This window comes from Gymnoscopelus microlampas, assembly GCF_963454915.1.
Source record: "Gymnoscopelus microlampas genome assembly, chromosome: 17".
Classification (NCBI taxonomy): Eukaryota; Metazoa; Chordata; class Actinopteri; order Myctophiformes; family Myctophidae; genus Gymnoscopelus; species Gymnoscopelus microlampas.
Genome location: NC_139954.1, coordinates 38429953 through 38455630, shown reverse-complemented (window position 1 = coordinate 38455630; position 25678 = coordinate 38429953). Strand labels below are relative to the sequence as shown.

At 40.5% G+C, this 25678-nt stretch overlaps 1 protein-coding gene across 1 annotated transcript in view; it reads left to right on the top strand.

The window, feature by feature from the left end:
- stxbp5l (syntaxin binding protein 5L) overlaps positions 1 to 25678 on the top strand; it is a gene marked incomplete at its 5' end in the record, with an annotated part of 257766 nt that overhangs the window by 220905 nt on the left and 11183 nt on the right. The window contains 4 exons of the mRNA XM_084085444.1: positions 3312 to 3365; positions 10119 to 10319; positions 20617 to 20721; positions 23094 to 23333. Of these exons, the coding sequence (XP_083941570.1) occupies positions 3312 to 3365; positions 10119 to 10319; positions 20617 to 20721; positions 23094 to 23333 (600 nt within the window). The remainder of the gene's footprint in view (positions 1 to 3311; positions 3366 to 10118; positions 10320 to 20616; positions 20722 to 23093; positions 23334 to 25678) is intronic.

The following is a 25678-nucleotide window of genomic DNA, read 5'->3' as shown; positions in this document are numbered from 1 at the left end:
TTTTCAAATTAGATTCAATTCGTTTTTGAAGCGGTTTTGCTTGTTTTTTTTTAAAGGCTTAGTTTTAAAGGAACATATTAAAACAACTAAAGGCTTAGTTTTGTTTTTAATTGTTTTGTTTTTAATTGTTTTAGTGTTAGTTTTATTTCATTTTTTAATTGTGATATGGTTCAGTCAGGGGCAAGTTTCAACAAGGTCAGAAAAAACAGCAGATCTACAAGCTCACAATGCATTGTGAGCTTGTAGATCTGCTATTTTTGCTACTTTTTAAGATTTTTGACAAAGACTAAAACTAAGGACATTTTCTTTATTATTTTAGTTAGTTATGTTTTTGTTTTTAATAGTCATTTTTAATCTTATTTCAGTTAACTAAAATGTTTCTTTTCTAATTCTAGTTTTCATTATTTTATTAGTTTTAGTTGACTAAAAACGCTGGCTCTGACCCAACTAACTCCAATGTGGAACAGAAACACAACTAAATAAAACAAAACAAAACAATGTTTGGAAATAATATGACAATGATTTACTCATTATTGTGTGAGATGTCAAAGACAATGTATCCCAAATGATGCATGTCTGATGATGGCAACACGGGTGAGAAATAAAAATCTGTTTTTACAGATATCATAAAACGAAATAATATTGTCACTGTCGGGTGGAAACCTTGTATGTCCAAATGGATCCGATGTAGTTATTATTTATTCACAAGCTCTTGTTAATACTTTTCATTGGTTCAATATTGGTAAAACCCACAGACCCACATAACCACTTTCAAAACACAATGAGATGATGTGTTGTGAGCTTGTAGATCGGCTACTTTTGCGTGACACATCACATGGCGAAGTAGGGAAATAATATGTAGATACAAGGTTTCATGCCCGACAGCGAAGATTGCTTTGAGTGAGCTGTTAAACACATAATTGAAGGAGAATGCCAATTTATGTCTTTATAGTCCTCTGTCACTGTGCTACAACATCTGGTCTCTGTAGTTTATTATGCAAAACTATTGTACACATAAATGTATCTTATTTTATTAGCTACATTAATCTGATTCATGTTTAATTAAAACATTAAAACATGTACAGGGGAATATATACCAATACACTGTGGAAACCTTTTATCCCCATTATAATGCCCTACTTTGTCGTATAAGAGTGCCGTGCAAAAGTAGTGAAAACAGACAGCTATCTTGGCTATTTTCACTACTTTTGAAAAAAGCAGTGAAATGCTATGACAAAAATAGGTACGCCTGGTTTAAATGTTTAAGTCTGTCTGGGTTTCATACATGTTGAACCAGTGAAAAATATTAACACAAGCTTCTGACTAAATAACTACATTGGATCTGGTCTTTTACCAGAAGGCTGCAAGCTGAGCCAAAATGGGCTTTTAGAGGAGTTATGTGATTACATGGATCAATAACATAATCCTTGTTGAGTCAAGGGCACATTGTCATCGCGTCTACCTATTGTACAATAGATGAAGGCTCCAAAGTTTACAATTATTACATAATTGCCTGATTGCAATTATTTTTTTAGCTAAACTGTGCAATTATTTTTGCATTAATCAGTAGAATTGTTTACATTCCAAAGAATTATAACATTTTGAAAAAAGTTAATGAATTTTCAAAAAAATAAAGCTTGCAGATCAGCTATTTTTGCTTTTCTTTTATAGATTCTTATAGCTTTTTAAATATTTTTGTAATCAACTAAATCAATTAGTCTTAACCACTTAACCCTGTAATATACTTTGTTTGTCGCGTACACAAATAGTGAAAATAGACGATCTACAAGGTCACAGATTAGCTATTTTCAGTATTTTCTTCTTCTTTATACCGGTTTATTGATCGTGATCGAGGCAAAAGTATCTATCTATATATCTATGTATCTATGTATCTATGTATCTATATATCGCCCAACCCTAGGCGTTGGGTTCCACCTCAGCAATCCGTCTCCCAGGGGTCTGACAGACTGAAAAGGGCACAGACACTCTAGCTGATACCAACAATATGTTTTATTCATTAACAAAAAGTTATGAATTGCAGCTTTAATATAATGTACATTTTAGGAAAAAAAGCATATTGGTGGATGACATGCCATCCCCAGAGAACAGTGTAAAACATTTTCCTGTGTCTCCCATATGCCAGGTTCCTCATCCAACACAAAGAGACAATGGCAAACCCTCTCCTTTGAACGCAAAGGGGAACGTGAACAACCATCCATGTCAACTTGTACCTTTGCAGTGCCTCTGACTGCAAAATGCTTGCAAAATGTGTCCAACTATTTTGTTTCTTCCGATGTTTAATTGTGATTCCGTACTGACCTTGGTGTGTGATCCCCCCCCCCCCCCCCCTGTTTTAATTTGTGTTTCCATGTCAGACATCCCAGGCTGGGGATTAAGAAATCTAAAAAGCCGGCTTGACGGCTTTGGCGACAAAGAGTGTCAACGCTCTTTTCAGGCAAAAACACTTTGTTGTTGACACTTTGTCACCAAAGCACAAAGCTGGCTTAATGAGTCTCTAATTGAGCACAGAACTAATCTTGACACTAGAAGGTGGTGTGAGCTTCCAGATCTGAACAAAGAGACAAAACAAAATGTCACCTTTAACCCATTAAGACCGGGAATGCATCTGTGTCATTTTAAGATTTATTTGGGCTATTTTTGATTTTTTTTTTGCCAATCTTTGAATATGTATTTTTTAAGGATTCTACAAATGTCTTCTAAAGTTTATTTTTTGAAAAAACGTAGGTTGCTATATATATATCAGTGCTTCTCAAAATGATATGTATTTGGCCGCGGACCCCCATCCGAAAATATTTTGTTCCAGGGACCCCCAGAAGCAAAGATTTGAGTTAAAAATGTGCACATATTTTCAAAGTTTTTCAAAAATAGCAGATATACAAGCTCGTAGTGCGGCACTCTGTGCCGCACTACGAGCTTGTATATCTGCTATTTTTTAAAAGCCAAAGAAATCTTAAAAATGACACAGTCTAAATGGGTTAAAATAATGGCCTAAGTCATGTAACTTTAAACAAAAAAACATAATGAATACATTTTTAAAAATGATTGCTGGCGGAATGCTGGCCTGGGAAAACAAAGGAGCATGCATTTTGAAACTTGACTTGCATAATACTGCCTGCCAAGTGCAACCACCCCAGTGTGCACGTTTTATTTCTGAGTTCATCTTCTTAAGTTGTTTAACTTTGGTTTAGTTTGTTGTTTTTTAATTCATTTATTTAGTTATTATTATTTATTTATTTTTAATTTGAGGGGATTAACTGGTACCTTTTTGTTTCCTATTTCTTTTGTTTCAGTAAAGGGACCGGGCAGAAAGTTAAGTCTGCCAACCGATCTTAAGACCGATCTTGGTACGGTAGGCGAAAAGCCAGCAAGTTTTATTTCCACCTTCTGTTCATTTGATTCATTTAATTTTCCTCCCTTTGTCATTTTATGTTCATTTTTCCCTTTTGCCTTTAAAAAAAAAAGATTGTTTGCCTTATTTATGTTTCTCACGCCACTCAGTTTCCTAAAGTCTAATTTATGCTTTGGTCACATGATGGCGTCGCTCGCTGGAAATATCCGACCTACAAGCTCACAACACGTCGCATCGGCCAGCGAAAGATTTGAATGATAATGTAACATTGATAAAAAAATATTTACAGATAAATATGAACTTAAAGTATACAATGTTAGTTCCATTGATCCAATCTTTGAATATATATATATTTTTAAAGTGAACATTTCTAACTCAAATCCTATGACAAATTATTTTGGCCAAATACATATCTAAAAATGTTTTCTAAATCCTAACAGTATGTTGCTATATCAGTGGTACTCCAACCTTTCCATGTCAAGGACCACCCAAAATGATGTATTTGGCCGTGTACCCCCATCTCAAAATATGTTGTTCCTCTTACTTACTTTACTTACGACCACCACTTGGTGGTAGGATGGGTGGGCCGTTGAACACAACAAAAGGTTGAGAACAACAGGCATCCCGCAAAAACGTGTTGTGAGCGGCTATTTGTTGTGAGCGGCTATTTTCGGCGCGCGACGCTGTCGTGCGGCGAAGTATGAATCTAGCTTTTTTACTCTCTCCTCTCCTGCTCTGACCAGTTCCATGAGATCGTTGGTCTGTTGAGTCCTTTGTCCCGTTCGACCACGTGTTTTTCATTTTGATTTGGAGTCCTTTCCGGTTTCTGTTTCCTCGTACATTTTGCAAGTGTTTCTTAAGGTGATTTGTGGTATCCATATATCTAAACCCGGAGATACATGTCTGAACTCCGATGTGGCCTCTGTCACGATCGGACCATCATTATCTTCCTCGCAGCAGCCATCACGTCTTGTCTCTCCAATCATCTCTCTCTCCCCTGTTGTGATGGGATCTTTTGCAGTACAGAGCAGCCAAACGTTTTCAGCTCCAGACCCAAAAGATACATTTGGTGTTTCCCTGGGACCCAAACTTTATTATTATGAATTAATCATTTAAGCGCTATTCCAAAAAAATACGTACAAAAATAAAATAAGGAAAATTGCAGATCTGCTAGCATGCGTCATGAGCTTGTAGATCTGTTATTTTCACCATTTCTTAAACATTTTCACTATTTATTACACACTATTTAGGGATTTTTTTTTTACATTTCAGAAACTCTTTTGAAAATGTTTGATTTCTGAATTGTATTCATTTATTTATTTTCGGAAACTTACAAAATGGGATATTTACCCACAACCCATGAAAAATAATTCATGGCCCAAAAGTGGACCCCGACCCATTGTTTAGGAAACACTGTTATATATATATATATGTTATAATCAATCAATCAATCAATCATAGGCTGCACACACTCTCTCTCTATCTCTCTCTCTCTCTCTCTCTCTCTCTCTCTCTCTCTCTCTCTCTCTCTCTCTCTCTCTCTCTCTCTCTCTCTCTCTCTCTCAGTATATCTCAGTGTAACTCTTTCCCTCATCCAAATCACAGGTTTCTTCACTCTTCTTGACACATATACTCTCTACCCTCTCTGACGGAAATGTGCCAGATCTCCTTTCGTTGTACTTTATTCCATGTAATGCCATTTCCTTCTTTTGACAGGTGTGTTTTGACAGCGTTTCATTTGGTCTCTGTAATAATATTTCTGTTCAAAGGGGCTGCACCGGTAGCTGTACAGTGAGAGCACTTAAACCGTCTATTCTTAGTAAAAATGGACCTGAGTGGCCACTGCACTTGGACTGCTTTCATCCACCTACACCAAATCTCTTTGCCAAAAATAGCGTCTCCACACGAAGCTTGTAGATCTGCTATTTCTGGTGAAACGTTATACCCCCGGAACTGGGATGCTGCCGTTCAAGTGGTTAAAGGAGCGCTTCACCCATTTTCAACCGTATCTTCATATACTAAGTGGTCCTCACTAACTGTCATCGTAAAATTGCACCATTTCTGTCTATTCTTGCCTGTCTAAATACTTTTTTTCTTTTTTGTCTACAAAAAAAACACACTTATATACAGGTAAAACCAGTGATGTGACAATCAAGTTGATTCTGATTCTACTCATGCTGTGTCTCATTGGTGGGGTACGGACAGTTCAGAAACCTGCAGTCTACCAATGACATAATCGATGGGGATTCCAAGCTAATAGTCAGTACAGCCTTTCTCTTACTGAAAGCTTACAGTAGCATGCTGAAATAGAAGCCGTTGTTTTTGCATTAATTCGATAATAATGATAAAAATGTAAACTTGCCTACTAATGATGTCATTGGTAGGTAGGTTTCTGAAGTATCTGCAGCCCTCCTCTGAGACACAGAGTAGAAATAAATAGAGACTTCTTATAATGAGCATTAGTGAGGACCAAGTATACGAAGATACGGTTGAAAATGGGTGACATGCTCCTTTAAGCCCCGCGGTTACTTTTGTAACCCTGGTTTTCTGATATTTTATGCCTTGTCTAACAGCTGTTACCTTAATACCTTATTTACATCATGGAAGGAACATTAGATAAAACACCGAAGTGGAATTCCTCAGTAACTAAGTTAAAGTGCTGTTATAACAAACTGCACAACAAAGGTTTGCTTCAGTACCCGGGAAGGCCGAGTATATGACCACAGGACTATACACCATTTACATTATGTGATTCATAAGAAAGAGGAATGTAATTATCTTAAAGGAATAGTTCACCCAACAAATGGACTTTATTTCTATTGTTTACTAACCCCATGATGTCTTGAATACGAGGTGGATTCTTCGTTTGTATAACGTTCCTTTACAGTGAATGAAGAATCACCAAAAAATAAGAAAATACTTGATGAACTGAAGTAAAACCGGTGTATAGGTTATACAAATGTAAATTCTCCTCATATTTAAGACATCTCGGAGTAAGTAAACGATAAAAATAAATTCATTTCCTGGGTGAACTATCACTTTAACAGCTGTCTTATATTAAAACAAAAACTATGGCACATCTGTTAGGCTTCACACAGCCACTCTCCTCGTGTGTGTGTGTGTGTGTGTGTGTGTGTGTGTGTGTGTGTGTGTGTGTGTGTGTGTGTTTCTTACGGTACAGATGCATGTAAGCGGAGTGAACCGCCTTCGCGACCAACTGTTTCGCCGCTGGTGGGCGAGTCGCTAAAATGCGAGCTGTGTTTGTTGAAGCCCCTTAGAAGCACCTTTCCCCGTGCTTTATTTAGCTCCTCTCTGCACCATTTCAGGGAGATCGTTAGTGCTCCTGGTGGGTGTAAAAATATAAACAGCTTGTCATACAAAACAGAAGAACAGAACTTTTTGACAGATGGTCAACCAGCGGCGGCTGAATGTAGAGATTGTGGGTATTGAATAACATCATGGACAATACATACCTGTACTATATAACTTAATGCTGTCACACAGAACACCTCCTCAATTGAGCATAGCCTACCAACACGATGATTCTGCCTTAAAGGAGCACTTCACCCATTTTCAACATATCTATAATTGGTCCTCACTAAGGAGCCGTGTCCACCGAGGCTCTCGCCTAAAAGCGCCCAAGTTGAACACATTTCAGCAATCAGATAAAAACACCACACGTGAATGCAAAATTTGCGCAAAGTTAGCGCCAAATAGACGCAAATTAAAGAAAATAAACGCTGCCCCGTCACGCTGTTGGGGTTTTGAAAAATAAGGCGCTCCCATTGTAAACAATTCAAAATATACGCTGCACCGAGGAGAAAAAGAAATTGCCTCGCTCCACCGTGTATGTGTATCTGTACCGTTGGTGTACAAGTGTTTCGGTATGTAAGCGTGGGTGTGTAGGGGTACAAGTGGCATTTTCTCTCGATGTGTGCCAGTTTCCTGCGGACCGTTCGGGGGCACAAGTGTGAAATCCATGATTAACAGCACCTTAACAGTGGTGGAAAGTACGGTAACTAAGTATATTTAATCAAGTACTGTACTTAACTTTACTTTACTTGAGTTTTTCCATTTCTTGATAGTTTATGCTTCTACTACGTTACATCTCAGAGGCATGCACTTTTACTTTTTACTCCACTACAATTATTAGAAAACTGTAGTTAATTTATACATTTGAATTATTATCATGAAACATTTACCATTTAAGACCAATTTTAGCCGATATACTGTTCAAGCTCACTTGTACAGTATATGATCTTGTACTGTAGATCCACAATTTTCAAAACATTTTGACAAATTTTGAAAAAAATAACCACTGTTCAATGGGTCACTCATTATGAGCACTTTTACTTTGGTATTTGAAGTATATTTCGATGCTTTTGTACTTTTACTCAAATCAAATTTTGAATACTTTTACTTGAAACAGTGTTTCTAAACTGTGGTATTGCTTACTTTTACTGAGTTCTTCTTCCACCACTGTGCCTCAGGCAAAGACGCACCACGGTGTAAATCCCATCTCACACATTTGGCGCTCTGGTTGTAGCGACAACTTCCAAGCCCCGCGTCGCCCCGGCACGGCCCGCTGTGAAACTGGGCTGGCGTTGCACGAGGCGGACTGGGCGCCACCCTGGAGAGTTTTTTTGTTATTTTTTCATCCTCACTTTGAGACTGAGTCATCTGTGTATCAACAGGCCCCCAAACGGAGATTTGGACTCGAGCCTGGAGCACACATTTCACATTTAGCCAAACGGTTGCCAAGGACTGAGAGAACACCGCAGCAGGGGAAGCAACCACAAGCCCAGCGTCGCTGTCAGGTGGAAACCTTGTATCTACAAAACTGTTACTTTTCAGGAAATGGAAGAAATATTCAATATTTATGAAACCCACAGAGACACAAAAAAAATCTACACGCTCACAACATGTTGTGATGTGTTGCGAGCTTGTAGATGGGCTATTTTTGCCACTTTTGTGTGACACTGTAGTATGACGAAGTAGGGCAGAAGTATATCAGCGAAATATGGAGATACAAGGTTTCTGCCTGGCAGCAACGATTAATTAACACGATGCTAATGGGTCTCTATGAACAGAGGTCTCCATGGAGAGATATCGAGAGAAAAATAATTGCTTTCATCACCGTGTCCCGTCAGATCAAATTCCCTTCTTTTGCACTCCTAGGTGTGTGGGGTAATATCAGTCCATTTAAGGCTACCGTTTCGTTTACCTGACAAGTCAAGGAAAATGAAAAGTGAGGGCAATCAAGCCCAAACAACACAAGATGTTTTTTTGCATCGCCTTGGCAGCACGTACGTAGCCTTTTCTCTCGCAGACTAAACTGACGCGTAAAAAGCAGTCGACAGGCAACAGTAACCAATTTTGTAACGAAGCTCGTCGTGATTTCAGCATATTCTTCTTGAGGTTGTGAACCGCTGCTAGCTGGCCTTGGGAGCCCCTGACAATAATACATATATTAATAATAAGATAAAAGCCAGGCGAAAGGGCCTACTCTGTGTGGAGTTTGCATGTTCTCCCCGTGTCTCCTAGGGTAGTTAATACCCTCACAAAAACATGCAGTAATCCTGGTCGCTATACCGCCTCCCCCATGACAGCCGGGGCGCCTGATGGAGGGGAAAGGAACTGGTTGGAATAACGTGTTCCTTCCACGCGCTACGTCCAACTGGGGAAACTCTCCCCTGTCAGGTGACATGAAGCTCGGTTGGCTCTCACGCATTGACATTTTCTATAAAGTGGGGATGGAAAAAAAAACAACGCCTGTGATCCTACTGAATGAATATCTCTCATCTGTTTCCTTTTGCTTTGCTTTTGATTTTCTTCCCTTTTCTGAATGACGTTGCACCCACTGATTGCTTGTCACATTAACCGCTTAAACCCTATAGGCTACTGTACTTTGTTGACTGGGGTCCGTCTACACCACATGTCTTCGGCGCAAATAGCCGACTTGCATAATTCTGAGTTGTAAGTCAGCTATTTTCGCCGATTGTTCGACTACTATTACATGGCCAGAATGGGAACGCTAGGGTTCATGTGGTTAACTATTTTCTTTTCTTTGACCATTCTCTTCTTCTTCTCACTCATTCTCCAACTTCCGTACCGCTCTCTCTAATTCCCATCTTGTCCTTAAAGGAGCACTTAACCCATTTTCAACCATATCTTCATATAATTGGTCCCCACTAATGCTCATTATAAGATGGCACCATTTCTGTCTTCTCACTCTCTTTGTGATTGGTGGACTATGACTGTGGACAGTTCAGAAACCTAGTTTAGTTGTTCCAAACAGGATTTATCAATACTCTGGCTTCTATTTCAACATGCTATGTCTTTGTCTTCCTGGAAAGTTAACATGCTGAAATGGAAGCCATTGTTCTTTCATTAATAATTAAAAAAAAGAAGAAGAATATAATACATACGTACTTGCTTGAAAAAGACCAAACCTGCCCACCGATGATGTCACTCCTTTGTGACACAGATCGAGTAGACAGAAACGGTGCCATTTTATAATGAGCATTAGCGAGGACCAGTTATACAAGGATAGGGTCAAAAATGGGTGAAATGCTCCTTTAATTCCTCTTCCCTCTCGGCGCCATGGGTGCCGTCTTTCTAACATCCGCTGTCCCTCCTAACCTATAACAATCACGTTAATATTTCAGCTCCGCGCTTCCCGTCATTCTTCTTCTTCTTTCTTTCTTTCTTTCTTTTTTTCGCTAATGCCTGTATGCCGTTGTTACAGATCATGTCAATGGACATTGCACTAGCCCCACCTCCCAGCCCTGCCCGGTGGCGGCGGCAGCGGGGAAGGCGTCGCCCCGCGTCGCCGCGGGTCCCGAGGGCCCCCGGCTCACCCGCAGAGGGCCCGGCGGCCGACCTCCCTTCCGCAAGGCCCAGTCCGCCGCTTGCATGGAGATCTCTTTGCCTGTGTCCCACGCAGAAGGTGTGTGCTTGCCGTCCCTCCCCCATCCCTCCCCAATGCACCCTCTCACCTCTCTTACCCTTAACCCCCACCCACCCCTAGTGGTGGAAAGCAACTAAGTATGTTTACTTAAGTACTGTACTTAAGTACAATTTTGAGGTCTTTGTACTTTACTTGAGAATTTCCAATACTTTTACTTCTATTCCACTACATCTCAGAGGCAAATATTGTACTTTTACTGCACTATAATAGTTTGAAAACTTTCATTACTAGTTACTTTTCAGATATAAATTATGATATTATGAAACATTCATTAACCCCTTTAGCCCTATTTTATACATAGGTTATTTGAAAATAGCCGATCTACAAGCTCACGACGTGTTGTGAGCTTGTAGATCTGCTATTTTCAAATATTTTAGTACTTTTACTTTTGGTACTTTAAGTCCATTTTGATGCCAATACTGTTGTGCTACTCAAGTTAATTTTGAATTCTGGATTTTTACTTGTAGCAGAGTATTTCTATATAGCAGTATTGGTACTTTTACTTAAGTAAAGAATTTGAGTACTTTTTCCACCACTGCCCACCCCTCCTAAGTGCATGCTGACCTCCCCTTCACCGTGGGACTGTTTGTTTGTTTGGGTGGGGTATCCGGACGGATGGGTGAGTGGTATCCGGATGGATGGGTGAGTTTGATTGGTGAGTGTGTTTTAAATCAGTGGTTCTCAACCTTTTTTTTAATTTTATTTCAAGGGCACCCCCAGTTTGATATGCATTATGCTGCGTTCACACTGGTAGCGACAAAGCTACAAGTCTACCCATTCATTTTCAATGGAAGCCAGCGACAGAGATACAGCCGACGCGTGTAGCTTTGTAGCCCGCTACAAAATAAAGCTGGGCTGGCTTCAACTTCACATCAGCAGCTACAAAACAACCAAGTGTTGTTTCACCATTTCCACCCCTCTCCACACAATTCCTATGGGATAACGAATTATTTCCATCATCCCTGTTCTTTTACAAATTGTTATTATTATATTTATATATTATTATTATAATTGCCTGTTATATGTTCTTTTATTCTTGCTTGTGGGACATACGCTTGATGACGTCAACAAGCGTGTTGCACCGCGCATTAACCAAGGCTTGACGACAGATAAGTAGTTTTGTAGGTGCCAGTGTGAAAGCAGCCACGGACCACCATTTGATAAAATATTGTCTATCTCTGGGATCTATGTTGGACCCCTGGTCCCCAGAACTGACATTGAGAATCAATGGTTTAAATTGTGTTATTGTTTTTTGGGGGTTTTTTTTACATACATTTCTGCGTAAAAAAGACATTTCGCTCTAGTTAATTCAGGACATACAGTACCTGAAGTTTTAATTTAATAGCGATGCCTCTCGCAGGTTCATTATAGGCTTTTCTTTCCTATTCAATGGGTGTCCTGCGGTGTAATGCTGTAGTGTGGTGTTTCCTGTGTCATCAGTGTTATTGTTGTGGTGGTACAGTCATTCATTCATACAGTTTGATTGAAATGGAAAATGTTCTGTAGTGTGATTTCTTTCTGAGAAAAAAATATGTAACCCAGCGGTTCCCAAACAAAAGACCCAAAAGAGAGATTTTGGTGTTTTTCTGGGACTCAAACTTACTAAAACACTATATGAATTAACCACTTTTTTTCATTTATTTATAGCAAAAATAGATCTGCCTTTTTTCTGCTTTTTTTAAGTTTGTGAAAATGTCAGAAAGTGTTTTGAAATGTATCTTTTTTTTTGGGTGGGGGGGGGTTCTTTTTTTTTATGGAAAAGTTAAATCCCAACCTCGCCCACCCTGGATATTTACTGATAACAATGGGTCTGTGACCCAAATTTCTTTGGGAAACACCTAATACTTGCAAGTTGCTGAGAATGTGTATAAGTGAACTATACAGTATAGAAGACGAAAGTTATAAGTTATACACAGTACCTGGCCACACTTTAAGTCAGAGAAAGTATTGCGAGTTCATCCCATTCTAAAGGTTTCTGAATCCTACATCACACTACAGCAAGAGCCTGTTCTGAACGCATTTAAAATGTCATTCAACAGAACTTGATTGATATTCTACTGATGACTTTGAAAGTTCATTTACTTTCACGACAGGGGCGTCAATTGGGTATGGCAGGCTATTGCAGCTGCCATACCCTGGCTCCAGAGAAGAAAAAAAAAAGAAGTACTTTTTTGATAATAAATCGGGAAAATCAGGCAAAAATAAGAATTAAATAACATAACCCTAACCTAACCCGAATCCTAACCCTAAAACCGAAATAAAGTAACCAGAAACTGGAAAAAAACGAACCCAACCCGCCCAGAACCGCACAAAAATTTCGCGCGCGCGCTTCGCATAATCACACTGTCTGCTGTGTTCTTCTAAATGCTGTGTTAGTAGTTATTTATAACACACACACACACACACACACACACACACACACACACAGTACAGTTTTAAAATAGGTAAAACAATTGGATCATACACTCACATTTCTGACTACAAATAGAGACACGAATGAAGGACAAGATGTACATCTTGACACATTTGACTCCATGGTTTGACACATTCATAGACATTAACGTAGAAACCTCAGTGGCTGCTGCTGTTCATTGTAGCGATGCCTGCGGGGAAAGCCGTACCTCCTGCAGTGGTTCTCAAACCTTTTCATGTTGTCAAGGACCCCCAAAATATGTATTTGGCTGCGGACCCCCATCTCAAAAATATGTTGTGCCAGGGATTTTACAAAAATAGCAGCTCTACAAGCTCATAGTGCGGCACTCAGTGGCCAATAAGGGTCTACCTATTTATGTCTATGGTCACGTTGACCCTAGGGGGTGTGCCGATATATCGTCCCACGATATATCGCGATACGTTTTCGTGACGATATGTATCGTTTTGGAAAAAAAAATATATAGTTTTGAAAAAAAAAATATATATATATATATATATATATATATTTTTTTTAACAATCATTATAATCAGGCATGCAAACAGCCCCGAAGTGAAAAGGGTGACAACATGTTGGTTTTTTTTCGGGTCAGGTGTCACACTATTGCCCTATTTGGATTCAAAACGGCTATTGTAGCTGAAAAGCTACAAGTTTGCATGTCTGAATAATGCAAAAACAGAATTATTTGTTTGCATTTACTTTTTTCCTCCCCCATATATTTTCATAATAAAAAAAAGTGCGTATCGTATCGATATCGTATCGAAGTTGTGAGCCAAATATCGTATCGTATCGTTTGGTGAAATGAGTGTATCGGCACACCCCTAGTTGACCCGCCATTCAGAATGGCCGCACGCCACAACTCAACCACACAATTCTATTCTGTTCCCCTGACCTGTGTGTGTGTGTGCTCCGGAATTCCCTCTACACCAAATCTACAATCTCACAACGCATTGTGCTTTTTCCGTATGTCCACCTACTGTATTATGGCATGTACTATACCAGAATAGGGACATAATAAGTGTTCATTCTTGTGACTCAGATACAGTAACAGGTGATATGTCACAGCAGGGAAATGTCAATTATAAGAACAAAATAACCAAACGGCTCTTAACAATCTGTCGAGCAGTGACTCAGACACGGTGATGTCTTGCAGCCTGCTGAAACCGTACAGGAAAATAGCTTCATGTAAAGGATGGTGCGCCAACAGGTGCAATCAGACCCACTTAGTCATGATGGTGAGATAAGTACAACCCGTACCACATCATTATACCTCAAACGAATGATAGCCATTCTGACAGACAGGCTGCCAATCTTTCATTTTACTGAAGTGTTCCCCCCCCACACTCTTTTTGTACGCTGGGACAAACAAAAAGCAGCAAAAATGCATGGAACAATGCATTTGCCTTTAAAAGGCAAAATGACAATGGGTTGTTTCCATCATGTGGTTGGACTATTTGATTTGCGTCAGTGGTGGAAATTTGGCTGGAAATGTACTCAAGTACTGTACTTAAGTACAATTTTGAGGTACTTTTACTTTACTGGAATATTTCCAATTTTCTTTTACTTCTACTCCACTACATCTCCGAGACAAATATTGTACTTTTACTATACAATTATTTGAAAACCTTAGTTAGCCTACTTTGTAGAATTTGATTCTTTTAAAACATACATTAACCACTTCAGCCCTATTTAAACTTTGGCAATTTGAAAATAGCCTATCTGCAAGCTCACAACACGTCGCGATGCATTTTAGACGATTTAGATATGATAACTTGTGAAACAGGACATTCTGCTTAATGAGTACTTTTACTTTTGGTACTTGAAGTATGGTTGGTTTGATACCAATACTTTGTACTATATGTACTATAGCAAAATGTGATTACCGGACTGTTGTGTTTCTACATTGCAGTATTGATACTTTTACTCAAGTAAAAAAATCGAGTACTTTTTCCACCACTGATTTGCGTATAGGTCAGTGGTTCCCGTCCTTTTCTGGATCAGGGTCCACTTGAAAACGTTGAACGTGTTCGCGGCCCACCTACCCAAGGTTCAAGTTTTAAGGTTAAACTTTATTGTCAATAATACCAATCACAGGGTAAAAATTCAGTATGCGCTTAAAAACCCCACACAACAGCTATACAGTCTGAAGAAGACAGGCATTAAAACTCAGTGTTAAAACCTGTAAAATTCATACTAGGCCTACATCTTTTTTATGTAAAAACATGAAACTTTTTTTTACATATTTTCCTATAGTCACATTCGACTATATACAGTATGCAACTCACAGAGCCTCACCCACGTTGCGTCATAAAGACAGACATCCTGACCTAGCTACAAGACTATGCAGAGGGATCAGACCGGTGCACCTTCACCTCTGCATCGATTTCATGTTGTGCTGATGTACCGTCTGTAAAGCCCCGGGGCCCCGCGGGGGGGCGGCGGGGCTAAGCTTCTAGAAAGCTCTCTCTTGCCGGGGTGTGTCTGCCTGGTGGCCCCAACGTGTGCCGTTAAGTCAGGAGGCCTCCACGGGATTATTAGAGTATATCCCAGTCACTTCAGCTGAGGCCTAATCTCTCCACAGGGGACAGAGCTGTGATAGTCTCCCACAAATGTCACCATTAGCCACCCAGCGCTTGAGTTAACGCGCACCGTTAGACCACAAGATCAACAGATTTACATGTTACGACTTACGCTGTTTTATGACTTTATGCTATTTTAGAATCGTCTTTCTTTTGTTAAAAATAATTAAGAAAATGTTCCCAAAATAGGGTTAATGTGGTTGGTGGTTAATAAATATTTGTAATTAAATGATCAGTGGGGGGAGGCATGGATTCCCCCCACCCCCACCCCACAGCAAATCCAACCCTACACTGTATCTATCATTGTTGTCTGGCAGAAACCTTTCGTCTCCGTATTTCAACTTGTGTATATTTTTGTGTATATTTTTTCGGAATTTAATGCCCTACGTCGTCATACTATAGTACTACAGTGTCACACAAAAATAGTACAAATAGATGATCTACAGCAACGATATGTAAGCCAGAGAGACATGATACATCATTGCACAATGTTGTGCCTGCAAGCTATGCTTTGCTGTTGAACTTACAAGTTACTACTATAGGGGGTAGGGGCAGGATGTTGCTTAATATTATTACTATATCAGATAACTGAACCGTCCCTTATCAGCCTGGTAGAAATAACATTTTCTTATGAGCCGCGGGAGCTGAGTGCTTTTTTCCATTAGTAGATGTTGAATGTTTTATTAAAGTCACTATCGGGCCTGGCACTACATTACCAACCAAATTGATGCAGACATTCTAGAAGTCATTATTTCCCACAGCCGATTCAACACGTCTTTTTACCTCTTCATACATTGGAAAAGAAACGTAAAGGGAGCAGACTTTATAAGTAGTATAAAGACGCCATGACAGGGCCAGAAATCATCATTTGATTCAGCATTCAACAGAAAACAGTCAGCGAGGGCGGGACATATGGCGGATATTGATTGGCGTTTACAGTAGCCAATGGGACGTGGTTATTATGATCAGTAACGGCGAAAGGTTGTTGTGCTATCGATTCGAGGTGAAGGAACATATTCATAGTCTACGTCCATCTGTCTCTCAAAGTTCTGACATTAAGATTTCCCTGTGCACAAAGTGTGATTGTTTAACTACTTATACCCTACTGGAGTCCCCCACAGGCCTAGACTAGGACCCCTCCTTTTTTAACCTCCACACCAAATCTCTTCTCCGAAAGTAGCAGATCTATACAAGCTCACAACGTGTCGCATCGTGACGTGTTGTGTTCTTTTGGACCTACAACTTTTGCTGAATGTTTGCCTATTTTTCACTCGTTATGATAAGCCCGGAATAGGGATGCTAAGATTCATGTGGTTAATGCCATGTGTCAACTATTTGCATCACCAGTCAATCAAAGCTTGGGATTTGAAATGTATAGACATGTATCTACAATGCAACATGCACAAGTTGGCATTTGTTGGTTTTGATTACAGTGTTAGTCACAAGCTTTAATTGGCTCTTGCCGGAGAATTGCGTGCCTGTCTGCGATTGGCTAGTACTGGTACATCCCATAAGCTGGAGGTACAGGAGTGTTGTAATTGACTAGCTTGTAGCAGGATGCTTATCCCACAGGGATGATGAATCTCCTGGCAGATATTGAGATAGGGTTTAATAACAGCATGGCTTCCCTGTTGATCGCTGGCATCATGTTTAGGGGCGATGGATCTGGGACACTTCACAAATTATCCCAGAAATATCACAATATATTGGCAGTGTGCAAAATGATTGGTCCCATGCTTTGTGAGATTAGCCAGCACTGGGTTACCACGGCAATGCAACGCGCCAGCGGGGTCACTGGAATAATTAAAGGTCAAAGAACGGCGCGAAGAGCCGGGGGCCCCCGCGCTAATGAGGCCCCCGTGCTAATGAGGCCCCTGCGCACCAGGTGCGGCCGCCAAGGAGGGGGAAAAAGGGCAGGGGCCTCGCTGAACGTAAACAACACTTTCATATATCTTATATCTCTGCTAGACACTGAGGAAGGCCCCCAGCACTTATTAAATATTGAAGTTGCCTGACATGATTAGCTACATTTAATTGCCGGGGATGGTTACACATCACGGTTGTTGAGTAAGACGGAGCCCAGAGAATCTGAATAAAATTGAGAGCTATAGCATTCAGTCGATATTTTTAATGACAGTTACTCACTCAATAATAATAATAATAATAAATACATTACAGTTCATTAAAATGGTCCATTTCAGTACACAACTCCTGCCAACAAAACAAATCTGTTTTCGGACCGGTAGCTTGAAAGAAAGTCAATAACCATAATTGTTGCTGTATATTAACAAGCACCTGTTAATATTTTTCGATGGTTAAATATGTATAAAGTCCACAGACAGACTTAACCACTTTCATGATCTACAAGCTCAGACGTGACAAGGGCAAAAGGGCATTCATTTACAACAACAAAAACTAAATGTTGAAATATATGGATATACATGGTTTCTGCCCGACAACAACACTATATGTCATGACTTTAATTAAATACTTCCTCGTATCAGTTTGATGAGGTTAATTAACAAAGCTTGTATTTATTTTTTCTTCTCAGACCCAGGTGGTTCACATGAGATGTTTAACACAGTAGTCCATACAGTAGATGTCTGTCCCCCAGATTCCTATACTGTCTGTGTGAACATTCGTGTCTGTCTGTCTGTCTGTCTTCCTTAAGGTCAATTCATGCTTTGCACGACAAGTGTGCCTCGCAACACATTCAGAGTTTTGAGCAGTCATTGTGTCTACAACTAGCCGTCACAAAATGTAAACGAGGAAGTGAATGTATAGTTCCGTAGCAACAGAGCGTACTTTGTCTTCCTAACCAATGAGAGCACGCATCTTTTTTTATCGAGGCGTCTGCGACCGTTAATTTTCCCAGACATATACGTGACACATTGTTGTCGTTTTGACGTCACTTTCGTCCTGCAACGCGTCTGTCGCCACTTGTCATGCAAAGCATTGGTTCCGAACCTCTTCTCCTTGGAGACACCTCTTCTTACATCTGACACAAGCTGACACCCCTCGCACGCACGCACGCTAGCACGCTCACACACACACACACAAACACGCTTGTGTTTTTCAGACATGTTAACCACTTAACCCATTAAAACCGGGAAAACATCTGTGTTATTTTATACTGTGGCTATTAAAAAAATTGAGATATACAAGCTCATAGCGTGTCAATTTGTGCCATGCTACGAGCTTGTAGATCTGCTATTTTAGAAAAAATTAAGCGAAACTTTTTAACTAAAATCTTTGCTTCTGGGGGTCCCTGGAACAAAATATTTTGAGATGGGGGTCCGTGGTCAAATACATATCATTTTGCGGGTTCTTGACATAAAAAGGTTTGAGAACCACTGACATAGAAACGTATGTTTTTCAGAAAACTGACATTTGTAGAATCAGGTCCTCAGTGGGTTAAGCCCTACCGTACTGTATACTTCTCATACGACAAATGCCAAAATAGCCTATGTGCAAGCTCGAGCTTGTAGATCTGCTATTTTTTTGTATTACTAATATCACATTGAGAACATACAGGCAGACAGTGGATGAAAGCAAGTTATGAATTTGTGCAACATCGTCTCTTTTTGGACGACCTGTGATCAATCAAAGCTTGATTGCGCCCCCAAGGGGTGGGGCCCGATCCCAGGTTGTGGAGCACTGATGCAAAATATACATTAACCTTCACACTTCCTTTACCTTTGCCCTCTTATTGCCTGCTTCCAGCTCCTCTTTCGGGCCCGTAGGTCTCCCCCCTTTGCCATGCCCTGTTAGAGCGCCACTGTGCATGACTTTCATTAGCCAACAACACCCCACGGGGTTCTGAACTTCTGTCAGTCACCAACGCACACACACACACACACACACACACACACGCACACACACACACACACACACACACACACACACCACAAATGCAAGCAATTTGAGCTGCCGCCAGTGGTGGAAAAAGTACTGAAATGTTTTAATTAAGTAAAAGTATCAATACTGCAATGTAGATATACTCTATTACAAGTAGCAGTCCCATATTCAAAATGTACTTGAGTAAAAGTGCAAAAGTATCAGTATCAAAATATACTCAATATGCAGAATGTCCCATTTCACAGGTTTAAAATTGTCTAAAACTATTTTGAAAATAGCAGATCTACAAGCTCACACCGCGTCTCGACGCGTTGTGAGCTTATAGATAGGCTATATTCAAATGGCCGAAGAAGATATCGGGCTGAAGTGGTTAATGTATGTTTTCTAATAATAATCAAAAAGCAACTAGTAACTAAAAGTTTCAACTAAGTATAGGCGAGTAAAAGTACAATATTTGCCTCTGCGATGTAGTGGAGTGGAAGTAAAAGGATTGAAAATTTGAAATACTCCAGTAAAGTAAAAAATACCTAAAATATGTACGTAAGTACAGTACTTCAGTAAATGTACTTAGTTACTTTCCACCACTAGCTGCTGCCAACGTCAGCGGCGCTCGTTGAAAAGCAGCTTTGTTGCTGCGGTTTCTGCTTGTGTCACGCTGAAGCACACACACACACATTGGGTTAACAACGTGGCATTGAAAAAGGTTGGGTGTAGCAGCCCGATTTATATTTTGTGATACGATGTAGTCGTGTGCTGGAAATAGCCGATCTACAAGCTCACAGCATATGCGGCGCACTGTGAGCCTGTAGATTGGCTCTTTCGGGGGTGCGTCATTTCCAGCTTAAAGGGATAGTTCACCCAAAAAAGTTTTTTTTTTTCCTATCGATTAGTCACCCCATGGAGACTTGAATTCATGGATATGTTTTTTTTTTCTCGCATTCCTAAGCCAATAATTTGATGACCAGCGGACCGGTAGGCAGCGGAGACACAAAGGAGACTCTTTGTGTCTCCTACCGGAACCGCTGCCGGTCATCAAGGTATTGGCTTAGGAATGCAACAAAAGCAAACAAATATCAATTCAAGTCTCCATGGGGTGACTAATCGAATAGAAAAAAAAAGTCATTTTGGGGGTGAACTATCCCTTTAAACGGAGTGACCTCTCTTTACCTTTCTCTGTCTTCCTCTGCTCTCTATCTGTGTTTTTGCATACATTTCTCCAAACCTCTGTTGAATCTTCTTCTTTCTGTCCCCTTTCCTGTCCTCTCTCTGGCATCGCTGTCCATCTTGTCTGTCATGTCTGTTTGCTGGCCGGCTGGCTGGCCGGGCGGTGGGTGTGGGTGGTGTTGGTTTGGTTGGGTTTGTGTCATCTATGGCGTCCCATGCATGTTGTGGTGGGGTTGTCGAGTAGGTTATACGTCCAAGAGGGCGATGCTCCAGCAATTACACGGAGTCAGTATGTACTCCCACGACGAGCATCACATCACTACCACCCCCTACTGCTGGAGCGAAAGAGGTAAGGGGGGGCCACGCGCTGCCCACTCGTGTCACCCTGTCTTGAGTCCCATATCTATATATATATATATATGCGTTCCGTCCGTCTGCAGTGGTGGAAAAAGTACTCAAATTCTTTACTTACAGTAAGTAATCTTAAGTATACTTAAGTATCAACACTGCAATGTAGAAGTACTCAGTTACAAGTTAAAGTCTGGAATAAAAAATGTACTTGAGTAAAAGTACAAAAGTATTGGCATTCAAAATATACTTAAAGTACCAAAAGTACAAGTACTCATTATACAGAATGTCCCATTTCAAGTTTTCAATTGTATAAAAATATTTTGAAAATAGCAGATCGCGACGCATTGTGAGCTTGTAGATCGGCTATTTTCAAATGGCCTAAATGTATACACGGATGAAGTGGTTAATGAATGTTTTGTAATAATAATAAACATCTACAAAGTAAATAGTAACTAACATTTTTTAATAATTGTAGTGGAGTAAAAGTACAATATTTGCATCTGAGATGTAGTGGAGTAGAAGTAAAAGTATTGGAATTTGAAAATACTCAAGTAAAGTACAAATACCTAAAAATAGTGCTTAGGTACAGTACTTGAGTACATGTACTTAGTTAATTTCCACCACTGTCCATCTGTTCGTCCGTCCGTCAGTCAGTCCTGTGGCCCAGTGGTTCTCAACCTTGTTCATGTCATCTCAGTCTGTCATTTTTCAACGGGATTGGATGCCAGCGCTTATTGCTGACAACATGAATGTGATAAAAACGTGACATGAACCTGTAGAAAGGACTGCCTCTTCGTGGAGCACTCTCTCCTGATTAGATAACATCTGTATCCCCCCACGAACATGTATTTTCTGTTTACTAAAGAGCTTGCAGTAGACGGGGAGAGTGACCCAGCTGTTACTGAACAAACACTCTGTAGCAGTGATTGCTATCAAAAGATAAAGCTACAGTTTAACGGTTTCACTGTAAGCTAGGTTGAAGTTTTTGCCTTCCATTAATAACGAAAAAACATAACATGGATGCACCTGGGACGTATCATCAGTGTTGTAGCCTGGGGTCAACAGGTGTTTCGGGTCTCGCAACATACACCCAGGTGACCCAGCTGGGGTTGATCAAGTCCCGACTTACGTCCCAGGTAGCTTACCCACGGTCAGTCCTCTTAGGGCAAGTCAGTGCCACTCAATCCGCTTGTCCGGAACTACTCTGCCGGGACTGGGGGAGAAGAGAGGCTCTGGCAATTCCATTAATGAATTACTATTTGTAAGTGGACAGAAGTTCTGTGAAGAGGATTGTGGGATTGATAGTGGATACGGGAGCCGGCAATGGTGGCTTAAAAAAGTTGACAATGTCTCAACTTTTAGCAAACACAGTTTGCATTTTGGCAACACACCTGGCGACGAACTTGACTCGCTCTGCTTACATGGGTCTGCACTGACACAGACAGTTTTGTTTACTCATCATCACTATTTGTCAACGCTATAAATTTACTTTAAGCATACCAAAATAAAACAGCTATTCAGATGCTTTGACCTCAAACACTGCAGTCTGTGTAGCGATGACCAGGCATGGTAGTGAAGCACATTGCCTACTGTAGCTCTAAATAATTGAGAGGTGCATGATTCACTAACAGAAATACTTTTCTGGTGGAGGCTATAAATTTGTAATGGCTAGCACACCCGACATGGTCAAAGGAGTGTGTTTAGTGAAACCGGTTTGTGCGCGAGCGTGCACTTCTGTGTGTGTATTGTTTGTATGTGTATGTATCTACAAGTGTGCCGTTGTGCGTGTCTGTGTGTGTGTGTGTGTCTACTGTAGATGCACATGTGTGATATTGTTCATACAGTCTGTATCAAGACGACAGAATGAAAGTTAATTAATGTTCATTTATGAAGCACTGGACAATGAAAGAAGAGGTTCCCTTCATAGTGCGTGCGTGCGTGCGTGCGTGCGTGCGTGCGTGCGTGCGTGCGTGCGTGCGTGCGTGATTCAGGTCCAGTTTGCTGTTACGGTTAATCATCCAGGAGAATCATTCCGTTCTGTTTCCATTTCCCCCCAATGTTTTACATTACAATTTACATGCCAAGCCACCCTTTACTTACAATCCGTCTATTTCTCTTGTTCTTGTTTTTCCCCTTTCACACCTGTCTTCTATGTTATCCTCTGCTTTCTCTATCACATTACTATGCCTGTCTTTCCATGTTGTCATAACGTATGGACCTTGGAATTTCCATCTTCCAACACTCGTCTCTCCCCCTGCTTGTTGTCTGTATGTCTCTGTCGCCTGTCTTATCGTACGTCTGTCCGTCCCGCCGGGGCATGTTTTTGTCATTCGTGTTTGTTTTTTTCTTCAACGGCCCGCACCCCGGCAGAGAGCCGCGAGAACTCCTTCAGCCGCTCGCGCAGCTCCAGCGTGTCCAGCATCGACCGCGACACCAAGGAGGCGGTGACGACGCTGCAGTTCGGAGAGTCCTACGGCCGCAAGAGCGACCCGCTGCCCACGCCGTGCCTGTGGGTGGGCACCAGCCTGGGCGTGGTCCTCCTCATCCCCATGTCCGTCGCCACCGAGGAGGACGAGAGGCTGGAGGAGGCCGTCACCATCGGCCCCAGCGGTGAGACTTGATATCCTGTGCTGTTTATATTTAAACCGATGAAAAGCAGTTGACAAGAGCTTGTGACTAAATAATTAACCCATTGAGACCTGAAGCTGGTTCTACATGTCTCCTAAATCTCAACAGTTTTCTGAAAAACCTATGTTTCTATATCAGGGGTGCTCAATCTTTTTCATGTCAAGGACCCCCAAAAGTATATGTATTTGGCCGCAGACCCCCATCAAAATATTTTGTTCCAGGGACCCCCAGAAGCAAAGATTTCGGTTACAAATGTTCGCTTTAAAAATATATATATTCAAAGAATTGCACACATTTTCACGATTTTTCAAAAATAGCAGATCTACAAGCTCGAGGCACTCGGTGCCGCGCTATGAGCTTGTATATCTGCTATTTTTGAATAGCCCAAAGTGTAAAATATTGCTTTTTAGCTCAAATCTAAAAATGACACAGTTCCAGGTCTCAATGTAAAAGTACATGTATCAATACCGCAACACATAAATACTCTGTTACAAGTAAAAGTCCGGTATTTCAAGTAAAAGACTTGAGTAGAAGTTCAAAAGTATCGGCATCTAAATATACTCAGAATACCAAAAGTAAAACATACTCATTATTCAGAATGTTCCACTTCACAAGTCAACGGATGTATAAAAATCTTTTGAAAATGGCAGATCTACAAGCTTGTAGATCGGCCATTTTCAAATAGCCAAAGCAAATGTATAGGGCTAAAGTGGTTAATGTGTGTTTTGTAATAATAACTGAAACCTACAAAGTAACTAGTAACTCAAGTTTTCAATTAATTGTAGTGGAATAAAAAGTACAATCATTTGCCTACTGAGATGTAGTGGAGTAGAAGTAAAAGCATTGAAAATTGGATACATACACCAGTAAAGTAAAAGTGCCCCAAAAGCGTACTTATAAGTACAGTACTCGAGTGAATACACTACTTTCCACCACTGAGTAACAGTTTTGGGCATACAGGTTTCCACCTCACAAAACATTAAGACTCTGGGGAAAGACAATGCACCGCCAAACGTTACCCTCATCTGTCAGAGGCACACACTGTTCAATCCTCCCTGTTCATGCTGTCTCTGATAAAGAAAAAAGAAAATACATTATGCCTTGGGACTTGTGCCATTTGTCTCTCGGGTACTGCATTTTGATCAAAATAAAATATATGACTCCCTGGCCGATTGCAGAACACTAGCTCCAGTAACTATGTGTGAAGGTGTGAGTCCCTGGCCAATGGCAAACGACTACAGTAGCAAGATGCTGCGCGTGAAGCCGTGAAGCCGTGTTGTGCTTCATAATGTGGCACTTGTAACCCATTCAATCCGGGAACGTATCTGTGTCATTTTAGATTTGAGCTATAGTCAGTATTTTATACTTTGGCTATTCAAAAATAGCAAATCTACAAGCTCGAACATGTGTGTAAATCTTTGAATACAAATCTGAATACAAATCTTTGATATAGCAACAATAGTTTTTCAGAAAACTGTTAGGATTTAAAGATATTTGTCAAATGTTTGAAAAATGAACATTTTGACCAAAAATATATATTTTCACAAATGGTCACGATTTTTAAAAAAAATAGCAGATCTACAAGCTCATAGCGTTATGAGCTTGTATATCTGCTATTTTTGAATAGCCAAAGAAATCAGAAAATTACACAGATACTTTCCCGGTCTTAATGGGTTAAAGGTGCTGTAGGCAACAGAGAAAACAACACAGCCAGGTGCTCACATATAGGAGACACGAGAGCTAGTTCAAAAGTAGTTAAAAGTATCGGAGGTGCTCCTGGATCAAACAAGAAAAAGCAGAGGATCCCGGCACTCAATAATAATTTTCTACAAGCTCGAGCTTGAGCTTACAGTATGTTCGATCTGCTACTTTTGCCGTTTTTGAATTTGAATCCTGAAAAGTAACAGTTTTGGACATATGACGTTTCCACCCGACAGAGACAAGCCTGCTAAACGTTGTCCACCACTGAAGCTGCCTTCAGTAAATAAGGATTCAGCAGAGCGATGTGATATTCTGCAGATAGCGTTATGCAGGTGAACTGAGCTATATCTGGTAGAGGAGAGTGTTTTCATTTCCCAACACATTTATTCCACAACTCTCTGTCTCCGTTCAATTGGAAGTTGGGCTGTTCAATCCAATCTCCGGTTTTAGATAAGAAAACAACAACAGCGATGATGAAAGTGAAAAGGGGCCTTGGGCCTCGTTTCCACACAGCTGTGTGTTCCGTCCGTAAGTCTGTTTATTCCATTCTTTTCTATGGGAACCTCGGATGTGTGCGAAACTCCTCCTTCCGTCCCCCCCATACAGAATTGTCTGTTGATGGTTTA